The 27,843-nt window shown below is 43.3% G+C and overlaps 1 protein-coding gene across 1 annotated transcript in view; it reads right to left on the bottom strand.

The window, feature by feature from the left end:
* The window catches only part of usp32 (ubiquitin specific peptidase 32), a 101,895-nt gene that overhangs the window by 33,787 nt on the left and 40,265 nt on the right, over window positions 1-27,843 (bottom strand). The window contains exons 3-4 of the mRNA XM_084444919.1: window positions 810-915; window positions 22-140 (exon numbers count right to left, since the gene is read on the bottom strand). Coding sequence (XP_084301045.1) covers window positions 22-140; window positions 810-915 — 225 coding nt within the window. The remainder of the gene's footprint in view (window positions 1-21; window positions 141-809; window positions 916-27,843) is intronic.

Raw genomic sequence — 27,843 nt, forward strand, 5'->3', positions numbered from 1 at the left:
AGATAAATCTAGGATGCTGACCTCGCTAAAGCACTTCCTAAGGGAGGGCGGGACTTCCCCATCCACGGCCCGTAGCATGGTCTCCATGTCATCACGGGCCGCATAGCCACCCGACTCACTGGCAAACAGGCTGAAGAGGTCTGAGGGAAGAACACACACACACACGCACACAGTTAGTCAGTCCTGGCAGGCCAGTGTTATCAGGAGCAGGCAGACTGTAGCAGTAGAAGCTGTAGCAGAAGCCACAGCTGCAGAGGCAGGTTCCAGGCCATGGCTCTCTACTGCAGCACATCAATTACCATCAGTAAGAGAGAGAGAGAGAAACAGAGAGAGAGAGAGGGGGGGGGGGGTGGTGGGAGAGGGAGACGGAGAGAGACAGGGAGAGGGAGACAGAGGGAGAGAGAGAAAGGGATGGAGAGAGAGGGAGTCTGTGAGTGTATGTAGTACCTTGATGTTTCTGTGTGTGTGTGTGTGTGTGTGTTTGTGTGTGTGTGTACGCGCTTGCATGTAAAGCCACTAAAATGAGAAGGATATATCGAGGGTTCAGACTGAGTAGTTCAGTGGATCTGAGAGAAGAGCATACATCAATCCTGATTGACACACTTGGAGGGATATGAGGGAAGGAGTGAGAACTAGAGGACGGGCGGGCGGGGGACAACTCCATGCTTCATGTCATTACCCATTAGTGTGTGATTATGATCCGAATCTCAATGCTCTGAACGGCTATATCCGTTACTGACAGCGATAAAATTAGAAAGGCTGTAATAGTAGCAGTCCCAGGGAGGGAGGGGCGAGGGTTTCCGACTTACACTTTGCCTTCTCCTCATCTCGTCCTCGCGTCAGCAACACCAGACCAACGATGAGATTGTTAAAGTGCAGCCCTTTGGAGGTGCCTCCGAACGAGTTGTAGATAACCTGGAGAGGGATAAAGAGATGAACTGAAAGTCTTGCACATACAGTATGCCATTTGCACTAGCTAGGATGTGGAATGAGCAATATCTCAATCACTCTACTGAACACTGTTCATGGTTCTCATATTTCAGATCCAGCTTCCATTGTAGTAGTTACTTTGTTGGTAGTAAAAATGATCAATATTCAAATTCAGATGATGCATTGTTGCTAGCTTAGCTTAGAATCGCATTATGAACTGTAGGGACAGCAGTCAACAACGAATGACTCGGCTGACCTTCATCCAAGAAACACTTATGAAGCAGATAGGATAAGGTTCTACAGATACAGTAAGGTTCGAGCTACCGTTCCTCTATCAATCCTGTTGTTATTTCCAGTCAGACAAATGTAGAATACCAAGAAGCTGGCAAATTGGCTGGGTGATGCGTTATGCTGCAGGTAAGGGCCATATCCATTGGAGCGAGGGCAGTCCCCATATATATCAACATGCCAGCGTGGGGCTGCGAGCACCCACAAACTAACCCCAGGGGCAACTCCCTACCCCTCGGCCCCAGGGGGAATATGGCGTTATTTCTGTGCATGTTAAAGCATATTTTGAATGCACAAGGAGATATTTTGCAAATTGTAGAAGATTTTTATCTGATCTAGTCAAAAAGGATTTGCCAGGATTCGCTCAAAGAGGTTAAGTCTGGTTTATTGAGAAAACATACGAGCGCAAGGACTTCAGGACAACGCACGTGAGTGGTTCATCCAAGAGAAGTGCCGCAGTCTGGTCTTGCGCGGCCTTATATTCAAAGCAACACAGGTATGACGCTTCCAGGGATGTGATTGGCTAACCCATTGTACACGTCATATTAAATGGCAGGCATCATCAACAGTGGTCGAGAATACAGACACGTGACATGAGAAAAGGCGGTAATTCTTGCAGGGACAATGGGACAAAGGATGGTTATTCTGGAGCAGACAACGTCTAGGTGTGTTGACCTCCTGGAGGTCATCCTGTCATAAATTAGATTAGCACAGCTATGTGAAAGGTTGAGGGAGGTGGTGGAACTACAATTTCTATGACAAAATGCACAAATGTAATTTTGAAGACATACTGTATGTATCTTCATGCAAATAATTATTAATTTTGAAAAGACAAATCTATTTTCTACTCAATAAAAATGTATATTTGCATGTCTGCTGCAGTCCATAAATGTTGGCACATTTCTAACAGTGTGCTTATGTTGTTGAGCGAAGATGTGGAGCAAGCAGTCCAGGGATGGGGGCTGCACGATATTGGAGAAAACACAAGACATTTTAAGTGCTTTTTTGCACTTATATAGCACATATTCACCGATATCCACTAGCCTGGCTTCGCGATCCTGATCACATGATCTCTCTCCACAACAGAGAAACGGCATGTGAGATCACACGAGCCAGGCTAGTAGATACCATAATAGCTCCATGAGTGGATATCGCGGATAAATGCTATTTAAGTGCAAAAAAGTGTTCTTATAAAAGGTCCCACACCCACGCTGCAATTGTAGGCACCTCGGAGAAAAGGCTTTCATCTTTCTGAAACTGTCTTCACTTCGGTGAGTAACGAAATAATCTTGTCTGTAGATGCAGTATTACAGACCGAGTGAAAAAAAAGTTAATGGTGCAATGAATGGTTCCTGGCAGGGTGGTATACCGGGGTATAGCCCCAAATAGTATACCGACCTGGACCAGGGCTAATGCAGAACATGCATGTCACTCACTAAACTGTGTATCCAAGAACCCTTAAATTGGAGTAAATTGTTATATCAGACAAATTCTCTTGTAGATTAGTCATGGAAAAGGAGAACTGTGAGTTTTAATTTTGTATCAAGCAGCACAAAAGGTTGTAAGTAACATGATGTATTTGAGTTAATTTGCCTTACTTGACGTGGCACATAAAATGTGTGAACATGGTATGAAACAGTGTGATGGAGAGTTCAGTATAAGCTCTTTGTTCCTAGTCTTTAAAGGACCATACCGGTCTAGATATGATTTGATCTCCTAAGACTAGTCATCCAATGTACAGATGTAAGAACCTTCGAATAGTAACCTTACCAGCGGGATCCCAACGGACCGTCTGCGACATTCCGCACCACTGCTCGCATGCCCATAGAGGGAAAAGTAATACTGTATATTGCTGTAGCCTCATCTGGCACATTAGATGAGCCTACCTTGTTCTCAAACTTCTTGTTCTCCGTCTACGTCATACGTCAGATGTGCCCAGTATCATGTAAACAACCCGATCACTGATGGCAGCAAGTTGAAATATCAGGTATTCAGTTTCCATGTTTAGTTAAATGATAAATCCCATATAAATGGTTGGAATTCTAATGAAGTGCAATTGTGGTTTTGTCAACTGTAGTGCTGTCTTTAAAATAGCAAGCTGTGAAGCTGCACAATAAGACCGTGATAGCCAGTTAGCTCACGACAGCAGTTTCCATAATATTAACGTGGCTAAAAAGCAGTTAACGTTACGATTATTCCTGTTGCTGATGCTGTTGGTTCAGCTTCTGTTTCTCAGGCAGGAACGGAGACAAACTCAAACTTGCAGCAAAACAGCTACAGCAATTATCGTAACGTTAGCTAACTGCATCATGATGGTCAGCGATGAGAGATGGAACTCCAGCCCGGCTGATAACCCTCCATCGCGGGAAGGGAAGGTGCAATCAGTCGGCTGTGATCCTTGACAGTAGGCTACCAGCCTACGTTATGTCTGAATACAATCCAACGGCTAATTCCCAATAAACAAGCAACTGCCCAAAGATAATAATGAGAAGCACAAGCTGGCAAGTGGAAAAGTTCAAGCATAGTTGTGTTTGGCTGAGATATGAATGGGACGTCGGATGAATGGGACATCGGACGCCAAACTAGCAATAGCTGATCGGTTACAGCTGTGTCAAACTCAGCTGCTTTAACAGGTGATGCTCAATTACTTCGTGAAATTCTCCAATGACCCCGCAGTTTGGGGCTTATAATAGCCTGAGACCAGGACACATCACTTTCCCACTCTGAAAGCTTAGCTTCAGTTAAGATAGGATTCATTCATAAACAATGGTTATGGTTAGTATAGCTTGTGACTAGGCTGTTGACACATGCGACAGCCCTGAAAATGACGTTGTAGGGCATTCCAAACAAGCGTTATTTTGACACCCTACTCCCCATGCCCTTCACAGTGCTCACTGCGAAGGGAATACACTCCGTAGGGTGTAGGGCGTAGGGTAGGCGCGCAGATTGTCTGGTGGCCAGATGCGCAAACTGTCTGCAACGCGTCCAAAACATGTATTCTAGAGACTGGGTCGCGACCGGATCGGAGAAATGCACTGAACAGCCTGGCTCCTGCTTGCGTGAGAATTGATCGCTTTGCGGTGTTTATTCCTCATCCAGTTATGGGTGGAACTGAATGTTCATATTGTTCTGATAATTGTAGGCTATAGCAACATAAGAGTGGCAGCTTTGACAGCAACCCAAACATGAGCTAATCCCATAGCTGTAGGCCTACCATTGCTAGCCATGAACGAAGTGTTGGATACTGCATATTTGCTGTGAAATGTATCCATTGTCCAGTTGACAAATCGATTATGCACGCAGTATTATTCTTTGATATAAATGCAGATAGGCTATATGTGAAGAGACAATTGCTGGATTCTAATACGCTGTTTATAATGACACATCCCGACATTGAAGCATGAAAGCATACATTCTGTTTTAGTTTTTGGAAGAATTTATTGGAAAATATTGTTTCAAGTAGGCCTAGGCTATATTGAAACGAATTCCAAATGTTTGTGCTAATGGACAGCGCAGCGGAGGCGCAGTTGAACGAAACGTGGATATTGGAAAGAATAAGCACTGTGTTTTGAAATGTTGTGGGTCAAGACTGACTGCTCCCCCGAACAAAAAGTCAAACTACGCATATGGCGTAGGGATGAGCCCTTTGGTTTGAAATACAGCCTTAGTGTGTCACAGTCAACTCGAACACGATCGTGCTTCAGGTATACATAATGGCTGCATTACAACCCATTCCAAAGTTGGCCTACCTCCTCATGACGACCTACAGTACCACCCGTTATATTGTGCTTAATTCATAGCGCATCATGTCAGGTAGAAAATGTCTATCAGAATGCTGTGACACAATAAATAGAAGGGAATATTAATCAATGTAATCAATTACACCTGTTGCGCTGTCCGCTCTTGATTTAATCAGGGCCGTTCTGTTGCCTAGAAATCTTCCATCAGGGCATGCAAAAAATTCACACGCGCGGTAGAAGCTGCTCCGCTGGATCTGGCATACCTGACCACCAGACGCCACTGCTTAATTCGTTCCTTTATATCCAGACCCCTAAACTTGGAAACGGGGACCTTATTTCAATGATGCCGAGCATATACATAGAGATTAAAGCAATACATCGCGATATTTGGACCTTTACAAACATGTCTGGTGCTAATTCTCCAATTAGATTTAATAAAAGTAAGCTGAATCGTCCAAACAGTCTACTCAGAAAGATAATACACATTTATTACCTTTTAAAACTCCCGCCCCCGGGACGCAAGCATTCAGTCGAAGTGCGCATGCGCAACACAGTAGTAGCTAACTATTCTGGCGTCTATGGATATCATGCATGGATGTATTAATAGAACATCAAAAATCAATCCTATCAGAAAAATATAGGCCCTATTTTTTCACAATGAAAGTAATTCAGCCAACAGACAAGTCAAAGTTAGCCTACTTACAGATTTATTGTATTTTGTGTGTGACATTCTCACCAGGGCCCGTTGTTGATCACTGCGTGTAAGGCTATTTCACTATGCCCATTTCTTGTCAGATGGCGCATGCATCTGTCGACATTGTATTTTGTAAAACTTAAAAGTACATTCAATATTCATTGGAGTGGTCCAGTTGGATAGGCTAGCCTAATATAAATAAATTGAGGACCTGTATTTTCAGTGTTTGCTGGTAGCAAATGCCACAGACAGGGAGGAAATCTATTCTTTTCATTGTTTGCGATGATTTGATTGTTCAATGAATATCATTCAGTCCTTGGTCACGAAATGCCTATAAGATAAAGACGCACATTCTTCTACTCCACTAGGCTAGCTATCCGAAATATCACTCTAAATGTCTTGCTTTTGAAACAGTAGGAAAATAAAACAATGTAATAGGATACATTTTAATGAACGCTATTTTTGCGAAATTGAAAGTAGTCTGTAGCCTATACCAGTAGCGAAAGAAAGCGCTCCACTCCGAAGTGGAGGGGAGAACGTGAGGCAGGGAATCCCTTCTAGTACAAGACTGTGAAACCTGCCGCTCTCCAAGTTCTGTATGCACAAGATACTGTAGTTAATGTCCAGATATAAGTGGCAATAATTAGTGATCTTTACTCATGGTGACTATGTCAATTTTGTATGGATCCACACCTCCGATCAAACTTATTTTTTCTTTGTATCGTGATCAAGCCATACTGCGCTCAGCTATACTAGCTGGTGCCCCGTCTTCAAATTTACTTCCAGGGTTTACGAATTTGTATCGGAGCTTGGGATTTGGTGCTCGGGACGGCGTCACATTCCAGTTGAATGCGTTCCAGAAACAAAATGCAAAACCCTCACTTTCGCCACATTTCCAACACCTTTTGCACATTTGACTTAAAAGACACCACGTCTTGACCCGACGTCAGTTACTGAGATAGATACTGTAGATATGTGTTCGTAATAATAAAATGACATCCAGATGGAGAAAAAAATTTGTTTGAGAACAAGGTAATAATAAAACATTTGTATAGCACCTTTCATACAGATAAATTCAGCTCAAAGTGTTTTACAACATAACATTTGAATTAAAGAATGTGAAATTTAATGATGCAATGATCAGGCTTGTCTTCATTCGTAGACTATAGGAGAAATACACTGTGAGCCCAGCCTGCTAAATCTGCTCAAAGACGCCACCTGGCGGTGGTGCATCACTAAAACGAAATAACACCCGTCTGAAATCCCACGAGATTTCCAATGTGATTTCCCTGCCTAATACCACGATGGTGAAATGCTGCAGGATGGGAAATTTCTAACTCCCAACATCTGTATATCACATTACCGCAATCCATTTTCCTAAGTAAAGCTCACTTTAAAAGATATTTGCATTTTTGCTTACGTTTCAAAAGTTGAATGTGTTGGCTTCAAAACCTATTTTTGTGCATGGCTGTAAGCCAGCGCACCAAAGATATCAAATGTCCGGTTGTCACTGCCTCCCTTCCTCCATCGTGTTGTTGACCTTTAGTTCTATGTTGCTACCACAAGAGGCAGTGGTCCCAGAACCCTCCGTCGTGTTGTTGACCTGCAGTTCTATGCTGCTCCCAGAACATCAAAACAAAAACACTATGACACCACACATTTTCCAGATCCTCGGTGGTGTAGTGGATAGGGCGTCCACCTCCCATGCTTGTGGGTTCAAGCCTCAGTGTGGATGAAGGTTTTGTCACTGGATGTTATAGAAGCTATGTAAAAATGTGTTTACCTATGTCAGTTATTGAATTTATGTGCAGTAAATGAACATTTGAAATACTATACCTACAGTAATAAATTATACCTAGTTTAGGTGTCTCAGTAATTACCCATTATATATTAGGCTATTCTTTGCATGTATTTACCAGGTTAATGTTTAGTTTTTTCAGACGGACGGGAGAGATCCCATGGGAACAAAATGTTTCTTTTTTTTTTTTTTTTTATCTTTAAGGAAATGGCATTCTATGTTCTAGCCTGGACTAGGGAAAACACCCAATTCTTTCTTTTCTTTTCCTTCCCTTATGCCCTGACCCAGTTGGTTGTCTTAGTGCCTTTTCGACTGATAGATCTTGGGACCCTAGAACAGCTATTATGGCACAAAAACCATCAAACCCTCCCCTCATTCAGAATGTACTGTTGGTATAAGTCCCACCACCAGCTCTTCCAGACTCCACTCCTGGGTGGACCAACCACCTCTAGTCCAGGGACCCGAGAAGTGTGCATGACCCTGCCCCTGCTATCTGAAACCTAAAACGTCTCAGATTGTGCCTTTTCTGTAGACTCAGTGGAACAGGAGGGACAGAATCCACATAGCCTCTCGGGTTTTGGTAATAGTTCTCTCTTAGACTGGAAAGACATGGTACATGTTATTCTTGTGTTCTGTCCTGTCCTGTCTTATGAGTGTCTACCATTGTCTGGTTTTTAATTCCCTTGGATCATAGAAAACTCAAAACTATAGAATTGTTTAAAGACATGGACCTGTGCCGATTCGTCCGGTGGTCCGCCAGCTCGTCCATCGAGGACCCGCTGTAGGTCTGCTAGCCTTGTGTTATCTGGGTTTATCCCTTACCTTTGTCCAGAAACAGAAGTTGAACCAATTGCAGCAAAATAGCTAACGTTACAGGAATCATCAGTGTAACTGCTTTTGCCACTGCCCGCTACCATTAATGTTATGGAAGCTGATGCTGGTTGTTGTGAGCTCATGAGCTAACTGGCTATCCTGCTCTTATTGTGCTGGATTAGCATTGGAAGCATTGGAACTGATGTGTCCAGGCGACAAGACCCATCTTCATTTATCAGACATTATTTCATGTTATTTAATTTACAGCTATTTCAGTGGCATGACTAGCTTCCGTCCTACCAGTCCTGAAAAGAAACAAGCCAGCCACACACATAAGCCAGGCTGGACCTGGCCTTGTTAAATTGTTTCCTCGTTGCGTTGACAAACTCGCAAACTCACTCGGTTAGTTTCAAATAATTTTCAGTAGTTATTATTTTCGTTTTAACCCTCTTTGCACAGCCTATGGCAATGGTCTGTCTTCTTCCTGTTTACATGGTAGCTGTTGCTAGGAGCGCTGGGTAGAGAATCTAGCGTAGGTGGATTAGAGAATAAAGCGCAGGAGCTCAACGGATTCAAACGAAAATAATATAAAATAAAAACTACGGAAAACTATTTGAAACTAACTGGGGCAAGTTTGTCAGCGCAACGCAGGAACAATTTAAAAATATGTTTCAAAGCCATCACGTTCAACTTTTAAAATGTAAGTAAAACGTGCTATATCTTTTCACATGAGCTTTGCTTTGGAAAATTGATCGAGGTAATGTGATATACGTTGGGTGACTAGTTTAACGAGCTCAAATCATATTTAGACCGTTATGGTCCTTTAAACACCTCATGAAAGAAAAAAAAAGATAAGAATTTACTTAAGTCTATGCCACTTCCTACTTCCTAATCTATCTACCACAGGGCTAGGGCTGGGGGGCACTGTTGCCACATTGCTTTCCCTCTTGCCAGGGCGTGACATTGCACTGGGCCAAACACAGGTGGCGTGAGCCGGATGACATGCCCTTTGAAGTGTGTGTGGTGTCAGCAGCGCTAGCCCTGAAGTGTGAGCCATAGCCCAGGCTATCCAGAAACCACTGGAGAGCAACTAGCAAGGTAACTGTGCAGGTGTACCCTCTGTCTGTGGGTCACATTAGGAGTAGACTACTCCATTTGCACTATTAATAGGGGGGTGGATAGATTCCCTCCAAGTCTGTGTCAAGAATGTGCCTCAGTTTCTTTTTCTCTCCAGTTCTCTTATAACACTTGAAGGTGCTAAAAAGAGGATTTATATTACAACAACATTTTATTAAGTCTAGCCACATTCCAGTAGATCACCAAACCAAAGCCAACTTTAGCTCTATTGCAAATAAAAGCCCCCTGGGGTTGCATAGTATAAAAAACAAATTCAATATTACTCTCATCCACCTGTGTCAAGAGGCACCTTTCAATCAAGGTGAGTATCTATGTAACATATGCGCATATCAATAACTAGGAATCATCTCCTGTGTGCAAATAGTGGTGGGCCAAACTCAATATTTTGAACACCATTTTTTCCTCTGTGCTCTGCAGCTTGTGTGTGTTAAGGGGAAGGGGGGGGGAGAGGGGGGAAGGCATAGAAAGGAGGAGAGAAAGAGATGAAGATGGAGAGATATGGAGGATGGGGAGAGAGAAAGTAGAGGAAAAAGGAGGACAATGAGGGAACTAGAAGGAAAGATGAAGAGGGAGAGACGGGGTGTCGGGGTGTCGGCGTGCTGCCTGCGACAGCTGCATAACATTATTGCAGCTGAAAACATTCCACCTAAAGACAGCCTAGGCTTTCAAAATGCATTATGTCTGGAAACAGCCGCAAGAACTAATGGCTTCTAGAGTTATGTTCTTTTTCAAATCAAGCTTCTCCAGCTTATTTTAGGCACAATCCTATTTTACATAGTGCAAGATGGTAATAAATTGACTGAGGTCAATAGAAAATTGCAAAAGCTTGACATGCAGTCAATTCATGTACTGTAATATGTATGGATTCATTTAGTGTCTGGAGACTAATGCAGTATATCCAGCTGCCCTCTGCAAAGTGCAGGATACAGCATAGCCTAGGGTTAGATAATCAATCGACTCACATCATTGGTTTGGACAAACTTAACAGAAGGACTCCTGGACTGTAGGGTTTGGCCAATGAGAGATGACCATGTTATCCATGGATGGATCAATATGGTCAAGATTATAATAATGTGTAGGTCTCCCCAGGCCTAGCCCAGTGGTCCCACTAATCACAGAAATGGAGTGTGCCGTGTGGCCCCAGGGAGCCTCTGCAGTGCTGCCGTCTGGGACTGGTGATGGACACAGCCTCAGGGTCTTACGCCGCCACCCAGCCCAGGATCAACAGTCCTCAGACTGCAGTCTGAAGCAGTGTTAATTTTGATGACGTAAACTATGACGAAAATTATTCATCAACGACCTTTATTTAATTATCGTCACAAGACGATAACTAAATACAAAGGAATCTGATGGCAAACTATGATAAAATGAAAATGTTAGGGAGGGACGATTTGGGAAGAGATTCAATCAGAATGCTGAGATTTCTGTGAAAGCTGTGGCTCACGCTGAAAAAAATTGAACACAGGCAAGGAGAGCGCATAGAAATGTAATTCAGTACCTTTGTCCATCAGTCTAATAGATGCAGATATGAGCTTGAGAATTTTGGGGAAATGGTTAAATAATGCATTACATAGTTAAACCTGTTCGATTTTATTCGACTAAAATCTTAATGCTATTTAGTAACTAAAACTAGACTAAAACTAAAACCATTCTGGAACTAAAATATGACAAACTAAAAAGCATTAATCAAAAGACTGACAAACAAAATCTAAATTTGCTGTCAAAATTAACACTGGTTTGGAGGACGCCAACACTAGATCAGCTGGATCAGTGTTTCCTGTGGAACTGATCTCTTGGTGTGGTGGTGTGTGAAAAAAAGTCTGATTTCAAAACCAAAGCGGGGGATCGGAGACCGCCCTTCTTCCTCCCTGGTTCCCCTCTCCTGTCCCCTTCCTTCTCCTCTCTCCTCTCTTGCGCTCCTCTCAACAACCTCTCTCTCCTCTTCTCTCTAACCGGTGCCTCCACTCTGTGCCTGTGCCACAGTCCTGTCCTTTCCTACCACAATCCCTGCCTCTGCCTAAAAAAAACAATTAACTGAAGAGTAGGCCTATAAAGATGGCCTAACTTATCTCGTAAGGCTGGTAAAGTCCTAGAGCTTAAAATGTAATTAATTACATGTAACTGGACGGGATAAAACAGTAAACACACACAGGCACTTAATAAATCATATGACATATTTTAATCAGATGTATTGTAGGTTACCATTATAACAGCAGCTGTAGATTTTTTTTAAAGGTAAGCTAGTCTTTAAACATGCCTAAATAATGTGTTGCTTTTTCTGTTATTTTGATTGGGACTTTTTAGGTGGCTGGAGGAACATTAATGCAAGCTAGTGTTAGTTCAGCCAGCCAAAAAGACGGTCGCACAATCAGGCAGCGCTGCACCTGACTCGCACGAAAGTTGCAAAACCTATTCGCGCTTGTGGTGTATGTCTCCTTGACAACGCTCGCTCGAAGGGCTGACTGACTGACAGACAGCAGCGCGTAGCTCAAATGGAGCAGGCTCCGCTTCCGCTCAAAACTGTATTTTCAGATAACGTTACGTAACGTTAGCAACACAAGGCCAATTTATCATATTCATTTTTTACTTGTCCGATAAGACGACTGCATGAGGCATTCCTCTTGTCCAAACAGAGTTTACTGGTCCCTGGGAAGCGGGCAAAACTGTTAGCCTACAGGTAGCGTGCCTTGTTCCTTGTTCCCCCCGATGTGAATCATGGCTAGCCGGCAATAACCTAGCCTACCTGACTGGTCTCATCATACTCCTCTCTTTTCCTCTTCAAAAATCGTTGTATGTCTATCTGGAAAATTGTATGGATATATATGGTTATAGGATCCGCTAGTTGTCATCAGGGAATTATAAAACCAAAGGCTTTGCCAACGTGCTTGAGATGGGCAGGAGCTGTTGGTACGCCTAACTGTAGCTATAACGGCACTTAGATTACTAACATAAATGTATTTTAGACAGTAGGCTAGGCATTTTGAGGAGTAGGCCTAGGAGCCAGCACCAGTGTTTGGCCCAATTCAAACATTGGTTAACACTATGGTAATATTTGAGCAGCAATAGCTTACCCATCTTTCGTTGTAACCTCATGCCGCTCACTGAAGAAAAAATCCTACCTAATCCATAAGCCTATAGGCTCTTAGTCTTATTGAAAATAAATAGTCCTAATGTTGGCATGACAGTGGTTTTGAAAGCGCATTTAGGTAGAAATATTTAGAAAGTTTAAGATGTTTAATTTAAGACTTTTATATATACAGTATACCCTAATTTGTATTATTGTTTTTTTATCAAATGTTTGGTGTGGCGGCAAGGATCTTGCCGTGGCGGTGCGCCACAGCAAAACCTTACCAGCGGAAACGCTGCTGGATACTGAATACCATCACCATGCGTGTGTGCGCCCACTAGGGTGTTGAGCGTGATGTATACTGTATCTATGTATGTTCCAATAATGATTGACAGACATTGGGTTGTATGTTATTAAGACCGACACAGTCTGCTCACTGACACATGACCATGTATGCTAGTCAGAACCAGCCCTCCCTATACGCTCACTACGCAGGTTGCGTAGGGCCCCGCAAATTACGTAAGGCCCCGCCTTCCCCTCCTCTCGTGCCAAAGCAGGTGTCAATCAGTTACAGCGTATGAGAAGATGAAGTGGAGCAACATTCCGGCAATGAAAAGAGGGGGAAAAAGCATGAGACTGAATTGCGGGAACAGCAATCAGGTAAACTTGCGTTATCTCCTCTCCAAGTTTGATGTCAGCAAATAACAGTGGCTAAAGTTAACGTTAAGTTGGTTGTTAGCTTTCAGCGCATCCCAGTAAGTTAGTCCGTCTGTCTTGCTAGCCTAGCTCAGAACATGGGCTCAGCAGTGCATCTCTTGGTCTGCGTGTCTTTTGCTTGTCAGCCAGTGTCTCCAGGGCTGTGTTCTGTGACTTTGTGCCTGACAAATGTGAGTGAAATGTATTGTGTACAGTTTGAGAAACGCCACAACGTGCAAAGCTGTTTATAAACTGCAGTTCGGAAATGTGTTGCAGTAATAGCTAATGTTACCCGATCTGTTTCATGAATATTTATGCTGTGTGTCCAAATGAGTTAGCTAGATAATGTTAGCTAGCTACTTTGAAGTACATGTACAGTATTAAAGCAATACATAGCGTTTTCTCCTGTTTTCTCGGAACTGCGCCCCCCCAGGCTCTGCGAGTAAATGCACTGTCATACTGTCGTAAAGTTATCAGATTGTCTACTTTCTTTTTCTGGCTTCCTCCGTGATGTTTCTCTTCGGTTTTCTCACCTCCACCATTATATCATTGAGCTAAAAAACGCATGATATCCATAGACGCCGGAATAGTTAGCTACTGCTGTGTTGCTTAAGCACAACGTTGCGCATGCGCACTTCGACTAAATGCTGCATCCCGTGGGGGCGAGTTTTAAAAGGTAATAAATGTCAATGTATTATCTTTCTGAGTAGACTGTGGACGATTCAACTTACTTTTAGTAAATCTAATTGGATAATTAGCACCAGACATGTTTGTAAAGGTCCAAATATCGCAATGTAATGCTTTAAGTGTACTTGTGTAATAGTTTTTCACTAGGGATAGGCCTATCCATATTGCAGCAATGCAGCTGATTAAATTAATAAGATAATAAAATTAATAATAGCATTGTTACCTATAATTTACAGGTGCTACAGTATGCTGAAGTTTGTTGTTAAAGGATAGGCGCTGGATCATCAACTATTACAAGCTCAGATATTCCACATCCAGCCTCAGCCAGTACTACCACAGGCCCAGTACAGCCAGCTTCAACAGATACCACAGGCCTAGTACAGCCAGCTTCAACAGATGTTACAGAACAGGGCTCTAAGGTGCGACCATTTTACTCGCATTTGCGACTAAAAATAGTTTTGTGCGATCAGACAAAATCATTTAGGAGCACACAATGATTTTTTGCCTAAAATAAATCCATGCAAATTGGATCAAACTAGAGTCAAAGTTTTGTGCAACCGTATACAAAACTACAAGTCCCACAACATTTTAATTTCATTTTTTATTACAAGTCCCACAACTGCAACCTGCAACGCGCAGAACTCTCGTGATGGCGCGCGATGACAGCTCAGCTGCCCTCACTCAAAAACGACTGTGCAGACGGCAAATGCCCCTGCCAGTAATGTTAACAAAATGAAGAAAATGAAGCCCATTCAATCGGATTTTGTCCGGCAAAGTGGAACCAAGGAGAGAGAGGAATTCGGTGAGGCCCGGGGGGAGTCGAATCAACTGTCACTCAAAAATCGTTCTTTAGACAAAGTTCTATTGATTCAATTAGAATTATTGATTCAACATTGCACCGTAGCCTAACAGTAACTTACTGGATCCACATCAAAACGCAATGAAATGCCGTTGACATCGTACATTTTTTTTTTTTTCCGGAAATGCGTGTCATAACGATCCAAAGACATGTTCCTTTGCATCTACATTAAACTAAGCTTTTCCACGGATTTTAAAATTTTTGAATGATTATTTGCAAAGATATTGGGCTTTCTAACCACGTTTTTTCACGGCACCGGCAGCTATGTTACATACTGTATCCCTGCCTAAGTTCGCAAAGCATTGTGTGAATTTTCATCTACCCCTTGGTTTCAAGTCAGCATCTGAAAACCCTTGTTTTGGAGGGCTGTTTGAACGTCCACTAGCCCTCGCTATGCTCCCTAGCCCTAGAAGCTAAGAGGAATGGGACACACTACCCTACGAGTGAACGCGCAAAATGTAGGGGTAGGACCTAGGGGTAGGACCAAGGGCTAGGGCTATGGGATTGGGCCATAGTCTTCATTAGGACCAATGCACATGATGCAGTGTGTGGGAATAGTATAGCCTTCATTAGGACCAATGCACCTGATGAAGTGTGTGGGAATAGTAGGCTATAGTCTTCATTAGGACCAATGCACATGATGAAGTGTGTGGGGATAGTATAGTCTTCATAAGGACCAATGCATATGATGAAGTGTGTGGGGATAGTAGTCTTCATTAGGACCAATGCACCTGATGAAGTGTGTGGGAATAGTATAGTAGGAGAGGATGAGAGCTCCTATGGTGAGCAGGTTATTATTGTTTATTGTTGTTGGCAGTAGGCCTAATGTGTGTGTTGCTAATAAAAATGTGTTTTTACAAAATTTTCATTGCGCTCCTAAATTTCTTTCTGTGCTCTTAAATTTTTTCATTTAGGAGCACCTAGTGAAAAATAATAGCTTAGAGTCCTGCAGGCTCAGTAAGTACTTATCCTTGGCAGCCGTCGGTAGCTCAGCGGTCTAACAGGCCATTTCATCTGCATCAGCTAGTTACTCAAAGGTTGCGATTTAGATTCTCAGCCTTGCCAGTGCCAAGTCTGGCCGGCCCACAAGGGGAGCGGCAAAATTGGCCATGCTGCTCCAAGGGGGGGGGGGGGGGGGGTCAATAGAAAAAGGTTTACATGTCTCACGGGTCAGGTAAAATAACCTTAGCAGAACATTGCTTAGGCCCCAGGGAGGTCGTGGGCCGGCTCTGATGCTAGTATGTCCATGATGTGTTGGTCAGTTACCAAAGTGCAACACAGTACAGAGTGTTTTGGGGTTCAATAAATCTAGGACTATGGGGAAAAAACTCTTCCTCTGATCCTATAGTCATGCTGTGCACACACACATTTCCAAATCAACATCAAAAAGAATTTCTCTCTCACTGAACAGACAATGACAAAATAGATTGCAATTGCATAAGCCACTCAGTCTGTTTGAATGCATGTTTTTTTTGCAAGTGGAGAAACAAGCATCTAAAAATACAAGCGGGGCTCAGCGGAACGACTGATCGCCCGGTTCAACTGCAGCGCACAGGTCTGAGTGGCACTTCTCATTCCACAGACTGACAAAAGTAAAACATTTTAAAAACTTGTTTGGAAAAATCGAGCAGTGAACTAAGCTCTGATTCAATCAAAACTGGAACTGGCTGTGTGAGTTTGTAGAGATATACAATTTGTTCAATCCCCAATAGAAAATGCATGTTTTGAATATCCACCCAATTCAATTAACCTTAGTGGTAATTAATCTAGAAAGAACAGTTCTCTCTTTTCTGGAGATACTCATACTATTCTTGAATAAATATCACCCCAATGATTTTCCTCTGGAACACCATCTCCTGACTATGGAGGACCAAACCTGTCAACATTAAAAATAAATAAATAAATAAATGACTCAATAAATGACCAATAACAAGCGGATACAAGCGGCCGAAATGAGTTTTCTCCGGAGGGTGGCTGGGATCTCCCTGAGAGATCGGGTGAGAAGTTCAGTCATCCGGGAGAGACTCGGAGTAGAGACGCTGCTCCTTTGCGTTGAAAGGAGCCAGTTGAGGTGGTTCGGGCATCTAGTGAGGATGCCTCGTAGTCGCCTCCCTAGGGAGGTGTTCCAGGCCTGTCCGGCTGGGAGGAGGCCGCGGGGTAGACCCAGGACTAGGTGGCGGGACTACATCTCCGCACTGGCCTGTGAGCGGCTAAAGATTCCCCAGGCAGAGCTGGTTGATGCTGCTAGGGAAAGGGATGTCTGGGGCCCCCTGCTGGAGCTGCTGCCTCCGCGACCCGACCCCGGATAAGCGGATGAAGATGGATGGAAGATGGATGGATGACCAATAAATAAATGAATGAATAAATATGCACAAAAATAAATAAATGAATGAATAAATGCATGCAGTAAAGTGTAAATAAATACATTAAATTTGATATAAATGTATACAATTATATATTTATTTATTGTTTGATTCATTATTTCTTGCATTTATTTCCATATGAATTTATTTATTTATGTATTTATTTCCACATTCTTTTCCATTCTTTTCCACATTTATTTATTCTTTGTTTGCTCGCTCCTTATATGCTAATTAGGGGGGCGTGGTTTTCATATCATCCATCCGTTATATTGTGCTTAATTCATAGATAGACATTTTCTATCTGACAGGATGCGCTATCAGAATTTGATTTAATCAGGGCTGTTGCCTAGAAATATTCCTTCAGGGCATGCAAAAAATTCACACACGCGGTACAGTAGAAGCCGCTACGCTGGCTCTGGCATACCTGGATCCACCAGACGCCACTGCTTAATTCATTCCTTTAGATCCAGACCCCTAAACTTGGAAACGGGGACATCATTTCAATGATGCCGAGTATAAACATTAATAGGCGACACTCAATAAATACTGCAGCACTATATGCTATGAATTTGATAGTTAGAATTGCTCAGAGTTTAGCGGGACTAGCAGAAGAAAAGCATTTAGGCTGCAGCTTGACCGTAGCTAGCGAGCTAGACAGCTACAGTAGGAACTGGACTGCCCTCCCCCGCTAATGCTATTTATATTCAAATAGACTTGATGAACTGGGGGGTGGGGAGGATCCAACCAACGGCAACAGTCACCAACATATAGCCTACATTTTCATCCTTCTTTGTCTTCCATGTCCGGTGTGCATTCCCTGCTTAAAATCATCTTGAATCCAAGCTCTAATTGTAATCTCTATCTGCGCTGCTGTGATAACAATATATTATAGCCTATTATTACTAGGCTACTGTTCACCTTATTTATTTAGGTAGCCTTTGTATTTGACTGTCTACTATGGTCAACCATCCAGTCAATGACATCAAGCTGTAGCCTAGGCTAAATGTATTTCTTCGGAGCCAGTCCTGCAAGCAGCTCTGATCAAATTCATAGGTTACCGCATTACAGTGCTACAGTAGGCTATTTATTGATTGTATATTTAATGTCTTTGTATGCTCAGCAACATTGAAATGAGGTCCCCCAATAACAGGCCATTGTAAATCCAAGTGTTGACGAGACTTGAATATTACGAGACCTATTGAACAGGTTTATAATCAGTAATGACGCAGAAGTTTAGGCCTAAATGTGCCAGTACCTAGCCTACTCCTCAACAGGGTACATAGCAGTTTAAACTCTATTAATGTTTGTAATCAATAAGTGGACTCATATACAGTACAGCGTAGAGCTAAATAACGTTCCAGTAAGAAGTGCTGACAGTTCCTGCCCATCTCTGGCCTATTTAGGGCCCGAGCACTGGCGGTGCGAGGCCCTATTGAAACTCGAAGGATTATTAGGGCCCGAGCACTGGCTGTGCGAGGCCCTATTGAAACTCGAAGGATTATTAGGGCCCGAGCACTGGCGGTGCGAGGCCCTATTGAAACTCGAAGGATTATTATTCTTCTCCTTCTTCTCCTTCTTCTTCTCCTTTACTCCAAACAAATGCCTTTTAGGCGGCCTGAACATCGATGAAAACGGATGAAACTTTGCAGATACGTCAGTCCCGGTGAAAAATTTGATAATTCATGGGTGACGGAAATGGGCGTGGCAAAACGGCTCAAGAGCGCCCCCTGGAAAGTTTCAAATGGCGAGCCCCACCTTTCAGTTTGATGTAGGCGAACGAAATTCGGAGGGCATATGTATTTCATCGAGCCACACTAAAATGTCTCTTAGAGCTGTACCCAACATGCAACAGGAAGGCCGCCATTTTGCTTTTAATGTGCCATTTTGTCCTTGTTTTGACCATTTCCATGCCTCGTATTTCAACGAACTCCTCCTACAGATTTCATCCGATCAACTTCATACTCGGTCAGCTTCATCTTAAGCCCTTTGTGATCAAAAGTTATCAAGAAAATTGAGTTTTCACCAAACACCCTTGCCGTGGCGCCCCGCCAAAGTTTGACATTTCGCCATAAAACACGATGTCCTCATAACTTCTCCATACATTATCCGATTTGTCCGATATATCTCACGCTTCATGACGGTTCTGTCCTGAACACATCTATGTGTCAGTATTGCGTCATACTTATAGCGCCACCTATTGGTGAAACAGGAAGTCCTCATAACTCCTCCATACATTATCCAATTTGTCCGATTTATCTCACGCTTCATGACGGTTCTGTCCTGAACACATCTATGTGTCAGTATTGCGTCATACTTATAGCGCCACCTATTGGTGAAACAGGAAGTCCTCATAACTCCTGCATACATCATCCGATTTGCACCAAATTGCTGACGCTTCATGAAGGTCACCTTCTGAACACATCTATGCGTCGGTATTGAGTAACACTTACAGCGCCACCTATTGGTGAAACAGGAAGTCCTCATATCTCCTACATACATTATCCGATTTGTCCGATATTTCTCACGCTTCATGACGGTTCTGTCCTGAACACATCTATGTGTCAGTATTGCGTCATACTTATAGCGCCACCTATTGGTGAAACAGGAAGTCCTCATATCTCCTACATACATTATCCGATTTGTCCGATATTTCTCACGCTTCATGACGGTTCTGTCCTGAACACATCTATGTGTCAGTATTGCGTCATACTTATAGCGCCACCTATTGGTGAAACAGGAAGTCCTCATATCTCCTACATACATTATCCGATTTGTCCGATATATCTCACGCTTCATGACGGTTCTGTCCTGAACACATCTATGTGTCAGTATTGCGTCATACTTATAGCGCCACCTATTGGTGAAACAGGAAGTTCTCATAACTCCTCCATACATTATCCAATTTGTCCGATATATCTCACGCTTCATGACGGTTCTGTCCTGAACACATCTATGTTTCAGTATTGCGTCATACTTATAGCGCCACCTATTGGTGAAACAGGAAGTCCTCATAACTCCTCCATACATTATCCAATTTGTCCGATATAGCTCACGCTTCATGACGGTTCTGTCCTGAACACATCTATGTGTCAGTATTGCGTCATACGTATAGCGCCACCTATTGGTGAAACAGGAAGTCCTCATAACTCCTGCATACATCATCCGACTTGCAACAAATTGCTGACGCTTCATGAAGGTGGTCTTCTGAACCCATCTATGTGTCGGTATTGAGTCACACTTACAGCGCCACCTACTGGTGAAACAGGAAGTCCTCATAACTCCTACATACGTTATCCGATTAACTCAACATTTCTCACGCTTCATCAAGGTACCGTCCTGAACACATCTATGCTTCGGTATTGATTCACGCCTAGAGCGCCACCTACTGGTGACAGGAAGTTTCTCTCAGTACTGCACACCGAAATAGCACAGCCTTTAACGGCGCAGCACCCCGACACGCGTGGGGTGCGAGGGCCCGCTCACTGCTGCTCGCAGCACTAGTTATTATTATTCTCCTTCTTCTTTACTCCAAACAAATGCCTTTTAGGCGGCCTGAACATCGATGAAAACGGATGAAACTTTGCAGATACGTCAGTCCCGGTGAAAAATTTGATAATTCATGGGTGACGGAAATAGGCGTGGCAAAACGGCTCAAGAGCGCCCCCTGGAAAATCTAAAATGGCGAGCCCCACCTTTCAGTTTGATGTAGGCGAACGAAATTCGGAGGGCATATGTATTTCATCGAGCCACACTTAAATGTCTCTTGGAGCTATACCCAACATGCAACAGGAAGTCCGCCATTTTGCTCTTAATGTGCCATTTTGTCCTTGTTTTGACCATTTCCATGCCTCGTACTTCGACGAACTCCTCCTACAGATTTCATCCGATCAACTTCATATCGGGTCAGCTTCATCTTAAGACCTTTGTGATCAAAAGTTATCAAAGAAATTGAGTTTTCACCAAACACCCTTGCCGTGGCGCCCCGCCAAAGTTTGACATTTCGCCATAAAACACGATGTCCTCATAACTCCTCCATACATTATCGGATTTGTCCGATATATCTCACGCTTCATGACAGTTCTGTCCTGAACACATCTATGTGTCAGTATTGCGTCATACTTATTGCGCCACCTATTGGTGAAACAGGAAGTCCTCATAACTCCTACATACATTATCCAATTCGTCCGATATATCTCACGCTTCATGACGGTTCTGTCCTGAACACATCTATGTGTCAGTATTGCATCATACTTATAGCGCCACCTATTGGTGAAACAGGAAGTCCCCATAACTCCTCCATACATTATCGGATTTGTCCGATATATCTCACGCTTCATGAGGGTTCTGTCCTGAACACATCTATGTGTCAGTATTGCGTCATACTTATAGCGCCACCTATTGGTGAAACAGGAAGTCCTCATAACTCCTACATACATTATCCAATTCGTCCGATATATCTCACGCTTCATGACTGTTCTGTCCTGAACACATCTATGTGTCAGTATTGCATCATACTTATAGCGCCACCTATTGGTGAAACAGGAAGTCCTCATAACTACTACATACATTATCCAATTTGTCTGATATATCTCACGCTTCATGACGGTTCTGTCCTGAACACATCTATGTGTCAGTATTGCGTCATACTTATAGCGCCACCTATTGGTGAAACAGGAAGTCCTCATAACTCCTCCATACATTATCCAATTTGTCCGATATATCTCACGCTTCATGACGGTTCTGTCCTGAACACATCTATGTGTCAGTATTGCGTCACGCTTAGAGCGCCACCTACTGGTGACAGGAAGTTTCTCTCAGTACTGGACACCGAAATAGCACAGCCTTTAACGGCGCCGCACCCCGACACGCGTGGGGTGCGAGGGCCCGCTCAATGCTGCTCGCAGCCCTAGTTATTAGGGCCCGAGCACTGGCGGTGCGAGGCCCTATTGAATTTCGAAGGATTATTATTATTATTCTACCTTCTTGTTCTTCTTCTCCCCAAACAAATGCCTTTTTGGCGGCCTAAACATCGATGAAAACGGATGAAACTTTGCAGATACGTCAGTCCCGGTGAAAAATTTGATAATTCATGGGTGCCGGAAATAGGCGTGGCAAAACGGCTCAAGAGCGCCCCCTGGAAAATTTAAAATGGCGAGCCCCACCTTTCAGTTTGATGTAGGCGAACGAAATTCGGAGGGCATATGTATTTCATCGAGCCACACTTAAATGTCTCTTGGAGCTATACCCAACATGCAACAGGAAGTCCGCCATTTTGCTCTTAATGTGCCATTTTGTCCTTGTTTTGACCATTTCCATGCCTCGTACTTCGACGAACTCCTCCTACAGATTTCATCCGATCAACTTCATATCGGGTCAGCTTCATCTTAAGACCTTTGTGATCAAAAGTTATCAAAAAAATTTAGTTTTCACCAAACACCCTTGCCGTGGCGCCCCGCCAAAGTTTGACATTTCGCCATAAAACACGATGTCCTCATAACTCCTCCATACATTATCGGATTTGTCCGATATATCTCACGCTTCATGACGGTTCTGTCCTGAACACATCTATGTGTCAGTATTGCGTCATACTTATTGCGCCACCTATTGGTGAAACAGGAAGTCCTCATAACTCCTGCATACATCATCCGATTTGTCCGATATTTCTCACGCTTCATGACGGTTCTGTCCTGAACACATCTATGTGTCAGTATTGCGTCATACTTATAGCGCCACCTATTGGTGAAACAGGAAGTCCTTATATCTCCTACATACATTATCCGATTTGTCCGATATTTCTCACGCTTCATGACGGTTCTGTCCTGAACACATCTATGTGTCAGTATTGCGTCATACTTATAGCGCCACCTATTGGTGAAACAGGAAGTCCTCATTACTCCTACATACATTATCCAATTTGTCCGATATATCTCACGCTTCATGACGGTTCTGTCCTGAACACATCTATGTGTCAGTATTGCGTCATACTTATAGCGCCACCTATTGGTGAAACAGGAAGTCCTCATAACTCCTGCATACATCATCCGATTTGCACCAAATTGCTGACGCTTCATGAAGGTCACCTTCTGAACACATCTATGCGTCGGTACTGAGTCACACTTACAGCGCCACCTACTGGTGAAACAGGAAGTCCTCCCAACTCCTACATACATTATCCAATTTGTCCGATATATCTCACGCTTCATGACAGTTCTGTCCTGAACACATCTATGTGTCAGTATTGCGTCATACTTATAGCGCCACCTATTGGTGAAACAGGAAGTCCTTATAACTCCTAAATACATTATCCAATTTGTCCGATATATCTCACGCTTCATGACGGTTCTGTCCTGAACACATCTATGTGTCAGTATTGCATCATACTTATAGCGCCACCTATTGGTGAAACAGGAAGTCCTCATAACTCCTCCATACATTATCCAATTCGTCCGATATATCTCACGCTTCATGACAGTTCTGTCCTGAACACATCTATGTGTCAGTATTGCGTCATACATATAGCGCCACCTATTGGTGAAACAGGAAGTCCTCATAACTCCTCCATACATTATCCAATTTGTCCGATATATCTCACGCTTCATGACGGTTCTGTCCTGAACACATCTATGTGTCAGTATTGCGTCATACTTATAGCGCCACCTATTGGTGAAACAGGAAGTCCTCATTACTCCTCCATACATTATCCAATTTGTCCGATATATCTCACGCTTCATGACGGTTCTGTCCTGAACACATCTATGTTTCAGTATTGCGTCATACTTATAGCGCCACCTATTGGTGAAACAGGAAGTCCTCATAACTCCTCCAGACATTATCCAATTTGTCCGATATAGCTCACGCTTCATGACGGTTCTGTCCTGAACATATCTATGTGTCAGTATTGCGTCATACGTATAGCGCCACCTATTGGTGAAACAGGAAGTCCTCATAACTCCTGCAAACATCATCCGACTTGCAACAAATTGCTGACGCTTCATGAAAGTGGTCTTCTGAACCCATCTATGTGTCGGTATTGAGTCACACTTACAGCGCCACCTACTGGTGAAACAGGAAGTCCTCATAACTCCTACATACGTTATCCGATTAACTCAACATTTCTCACGCTTCATCAAGGTACCGTCCTGAACACATCTATGCTTCGGTATTGATTCACGCCTAGAGCGCCACCTACTGGTGACAGGAAGTTTCTCTCAGTACTGCACACCGAAATAGCACAGCCTTTAACGGCGCAGCACCCCGACACGCGTGGGGTGCGAGGGCCCGCTCACTGCTGCTCGCAGCACTAGTTATTCTTCTCCTTCTTCTCCTTCTTCTCCTTTACTCCAAACAAATGCCTTTTAGGCGGCCTGAACATCGATGAAAACGGATGAAACTTTGCAGATACGTCAGTCCCGGTGAAAAATTTGATAATTCATGGGTGACGGAAATGGGCGTGGCAAAACGGCTCAAGAGCGCCCCCTGGAAAGTTTAAAATGGCGAGCCCCACCTTTCAGTTTGATGTAGGCTAACGAAATTCGGTGGGCATATGTATTTCATCGAGCCACACTTAAATGTCTCTTGGAGCTATACCCAACATGCAACAGGAAGTCCGCCATTTTGCTCTTAATGTGCCATTTTGTCCTTGTTTTGACCATTTCCATGCCTCGTACTTCGACGAACTCCTCCTACAGATTTCATCCGATCAACTTCATATCGGGTCAGCTTCATCTTAAGACCTTTGTGATCAAAAGTTATCAAAAAAATTGAGTTTTCACCAAACACCCTTGCCGCGGCGCCCCGCCAAAGTTTGACATTTCGCCATAAAACACGATGTCCTCATAACTCCTACATACATTATCCGATTTGTCCGATATATCTCACGCTTCATGACGGTTCTGTCCTGAACACATCTATGGGTCAGTATTGCGTCATACTTATAGCGCCACCTATTGGTGAAACAGGAAGTCCTCATAACTCCTCCATACATTATCGGATTTGTCCGATATATCTCACGCTTCATGACGGTTGTGTCCTGAACACATCTATGGGTCAGTATTGCGTCATACTTATAGCGCCACCTATTGGTGAAACAGGAAGTCCTCATAACTCCTCCATACATTATCGGATTTGTCCGATATATCTCACGCTTCATGACGGTTCTGTCCTGAACACATCTATGTGTCAGTATTGCGTCATACTTATAGCGCCACCTATTGGTGAAACAGGAAGTCCTCATAGCTCCTACATACATTATCCGATTTGTCCGATATATCTCACGCTTCATGACGGTTCTGTCCTGAACACATCTATGTGTCAGTATTGCGTCATACTTATAGCGCCACCTATTGGTGAAACAGGAAGTCCTCATAACTCCTCCATACATTATCGGATTTGTCCGATATATCTCACGCTTCATGACGGTTCTGTCCTGAACACATCTATGTGTCAGTATTGCGTCATACTTATAGCGCCACCTATTGGTGAAACAGGAAGTCCTCATAACTCCTACATACATTATCCGATTTGTCCGATATATCTCACGCTTCATGACGGTTCTGTCCTGAACACATCTATGTGTCAGTATTGCGTCATACTTATAGCGCCACCTATTGGTGAAACAGGAAGTCCTCATAACTCCTCCATACATTATCCGATTTGTCCGATTTATCTCACGCTTCATGACGGTTCTGTCCTGAACACATCTATGTGTCAGTATTGCGTCATACTTATAGCGCCACCTATTGGTGAAACAGGAAGTCCTCATAACTCCTACATACATTATCCGATTTGTCCGATATATCTCACGCTTCATGACGGTTCTGTCCTGAACACATCTATGTGTCAGTATTGCGTCATACTTATAGCGCCACCTATTGGTGAAACAGGAAGTCCTCATAACTCCTACATACATTATCCGATTTGTCCGATATATCTCACGCTTCATGACGGTTCTGTCCTGAACACATCTATGTGTCAGTATTGCGTCATACTTATAGCGCCACCTATTGGTGAAACAGGAAGTCCTCATAACTCCTCCATACATTATCCGATTTGTCCGATATATCTCACGCTTCATGAGGGTTCTGTCCTGAACACATCTATGTGTCAGTATTGCGTCATACTTATAGCGCCACCTATTGGTGAAACAGGAAGTCCTCATAACTCCTACATACATTATCCAATTCGTCCGATATATCTCACGCTTCATGACTGTTCTGTCCTGAACACATCTATGTGTCAGTATTGCATCATACTTATAGCGCCACCTATTGGTGAAACAGGAAGTCCTCATAACTCCTCCATACATTATCCAATTCGTCCGATATATCTCACGCTTCATGAAGGTTCTGTCCTGAACACATCTATGTGTCAGTATTGCGTCATACTTATAGCGCCACCTATTGGTAAAACAGGAAGTCCTCATAACTCCTCCATACATTATCCGATTTGTCCGATATATCTCACGCTTCATGACGGTTCTGTCCTGAACACATCTATGTGTCAGTATTGCGTCATACTTATAGCGCCACCTATTGGTGAAACAGGAAGTCCTCATAACTCCTCCATACATTATCCGATTTGTCCGATTTATCTCAGGCTTCATGACGGTTCTGTCCTGAACACATCTATGTGTCAGTATTGCGTCATACTTATAGCGCCACCTATTGGTGAAACAGGAAGTCCTCATAACTCCTGCATACATCATCCGATTTGCACCAAATTGCTGACGCTTCATGAAGGTCACCTTCTGAACACATCTATGCGTCGGTATTGAGTTACACTTACAGCGCCACCTACTGGTGAAACAGGAAGTACTCATAACTCCTACATTCATTATCCGATTTACTCCAAATTGCTCATGCTTGATGAAGGTCGCATCTTGAACACATCTGTAGGTCAGTATTGCGTCATACCTACAGCGCCACCTACTGCTTACAGGAAGTCCTCATAACTCCTACATACTTTGTCCGATTTACACAACATTTCTCACGCTTCATCAAGGTACTGTCCTGAACACATCTATGCATCGGTATTGAGTCACGCTTAGAGCGCCACCTACTGGTGACAGGAAGTTTCTGTCAGTACTGGACACCGAAATAGCACACCCTTTAACGGCGCCACACCCCGACCCGCGTGGGGTGCGAGGGCCCGCTCACTGCTGCTCGCAGCACTAGTTGGTCTTATCATTCGCTGATGACAACTGGCAGATCCTAAAGCCTACATTTTCCAGATGAACGTCCGACAATAGTTGAAGAGGAACAGAAAGTAGAATGATGTTGAGAGCAGTCAGGTAGGCTAGCCTATTGCTTCCCACGCTGCTGTCTCAGCAAGCATAATTTGTCAATGAGAACACCACAAGCGCGAGTACAACATGACAATCAGAGGCGCTGTCCTGACTGACTGATTTAGCGACCATCTTTTTGGCTGGCTGAACCGAAGGTTTAACGACGCTAGCTTGCGTTAATGTTCCTCCAGCCACCTAAAAAGTGCCAGTCAAAGCAACAGCAAATGCAACTAAATATCAGTTAAGCGTAGCCTAATCTAGCCTATTATTTATGTAAAAATGTAAAAAATTAAATAAAATAAAAATAAAGGCAGTGACTGATGTAGGAGAAGCAGAGTTGAGGAACAGGTGAGAGAGGAGAGGATAGAGGTTGTTGAGAGGAGAGCAGGAGAAGAGAGAGATGGAAGGGGACAGGAGAGAGTGAAGATGAGAGATTATTAAGAGTGATGATTTAGACGTAATGAGTATGCAGTTAAGCATCAATGGGCA

This window comes from Borostomias antarcticus, assembly GCF_949987555.1.
Source record: "Borostomias antarcticus genome assembly, chromosome: 1".
Classification (NCBI taxonomy): domain Eukaryota; kingdom Metazoa; phylum Chordata; class Actinopteri; order Stomiiformes; family Stomiidae; genus Borostomias; species Borostomias antarcticus.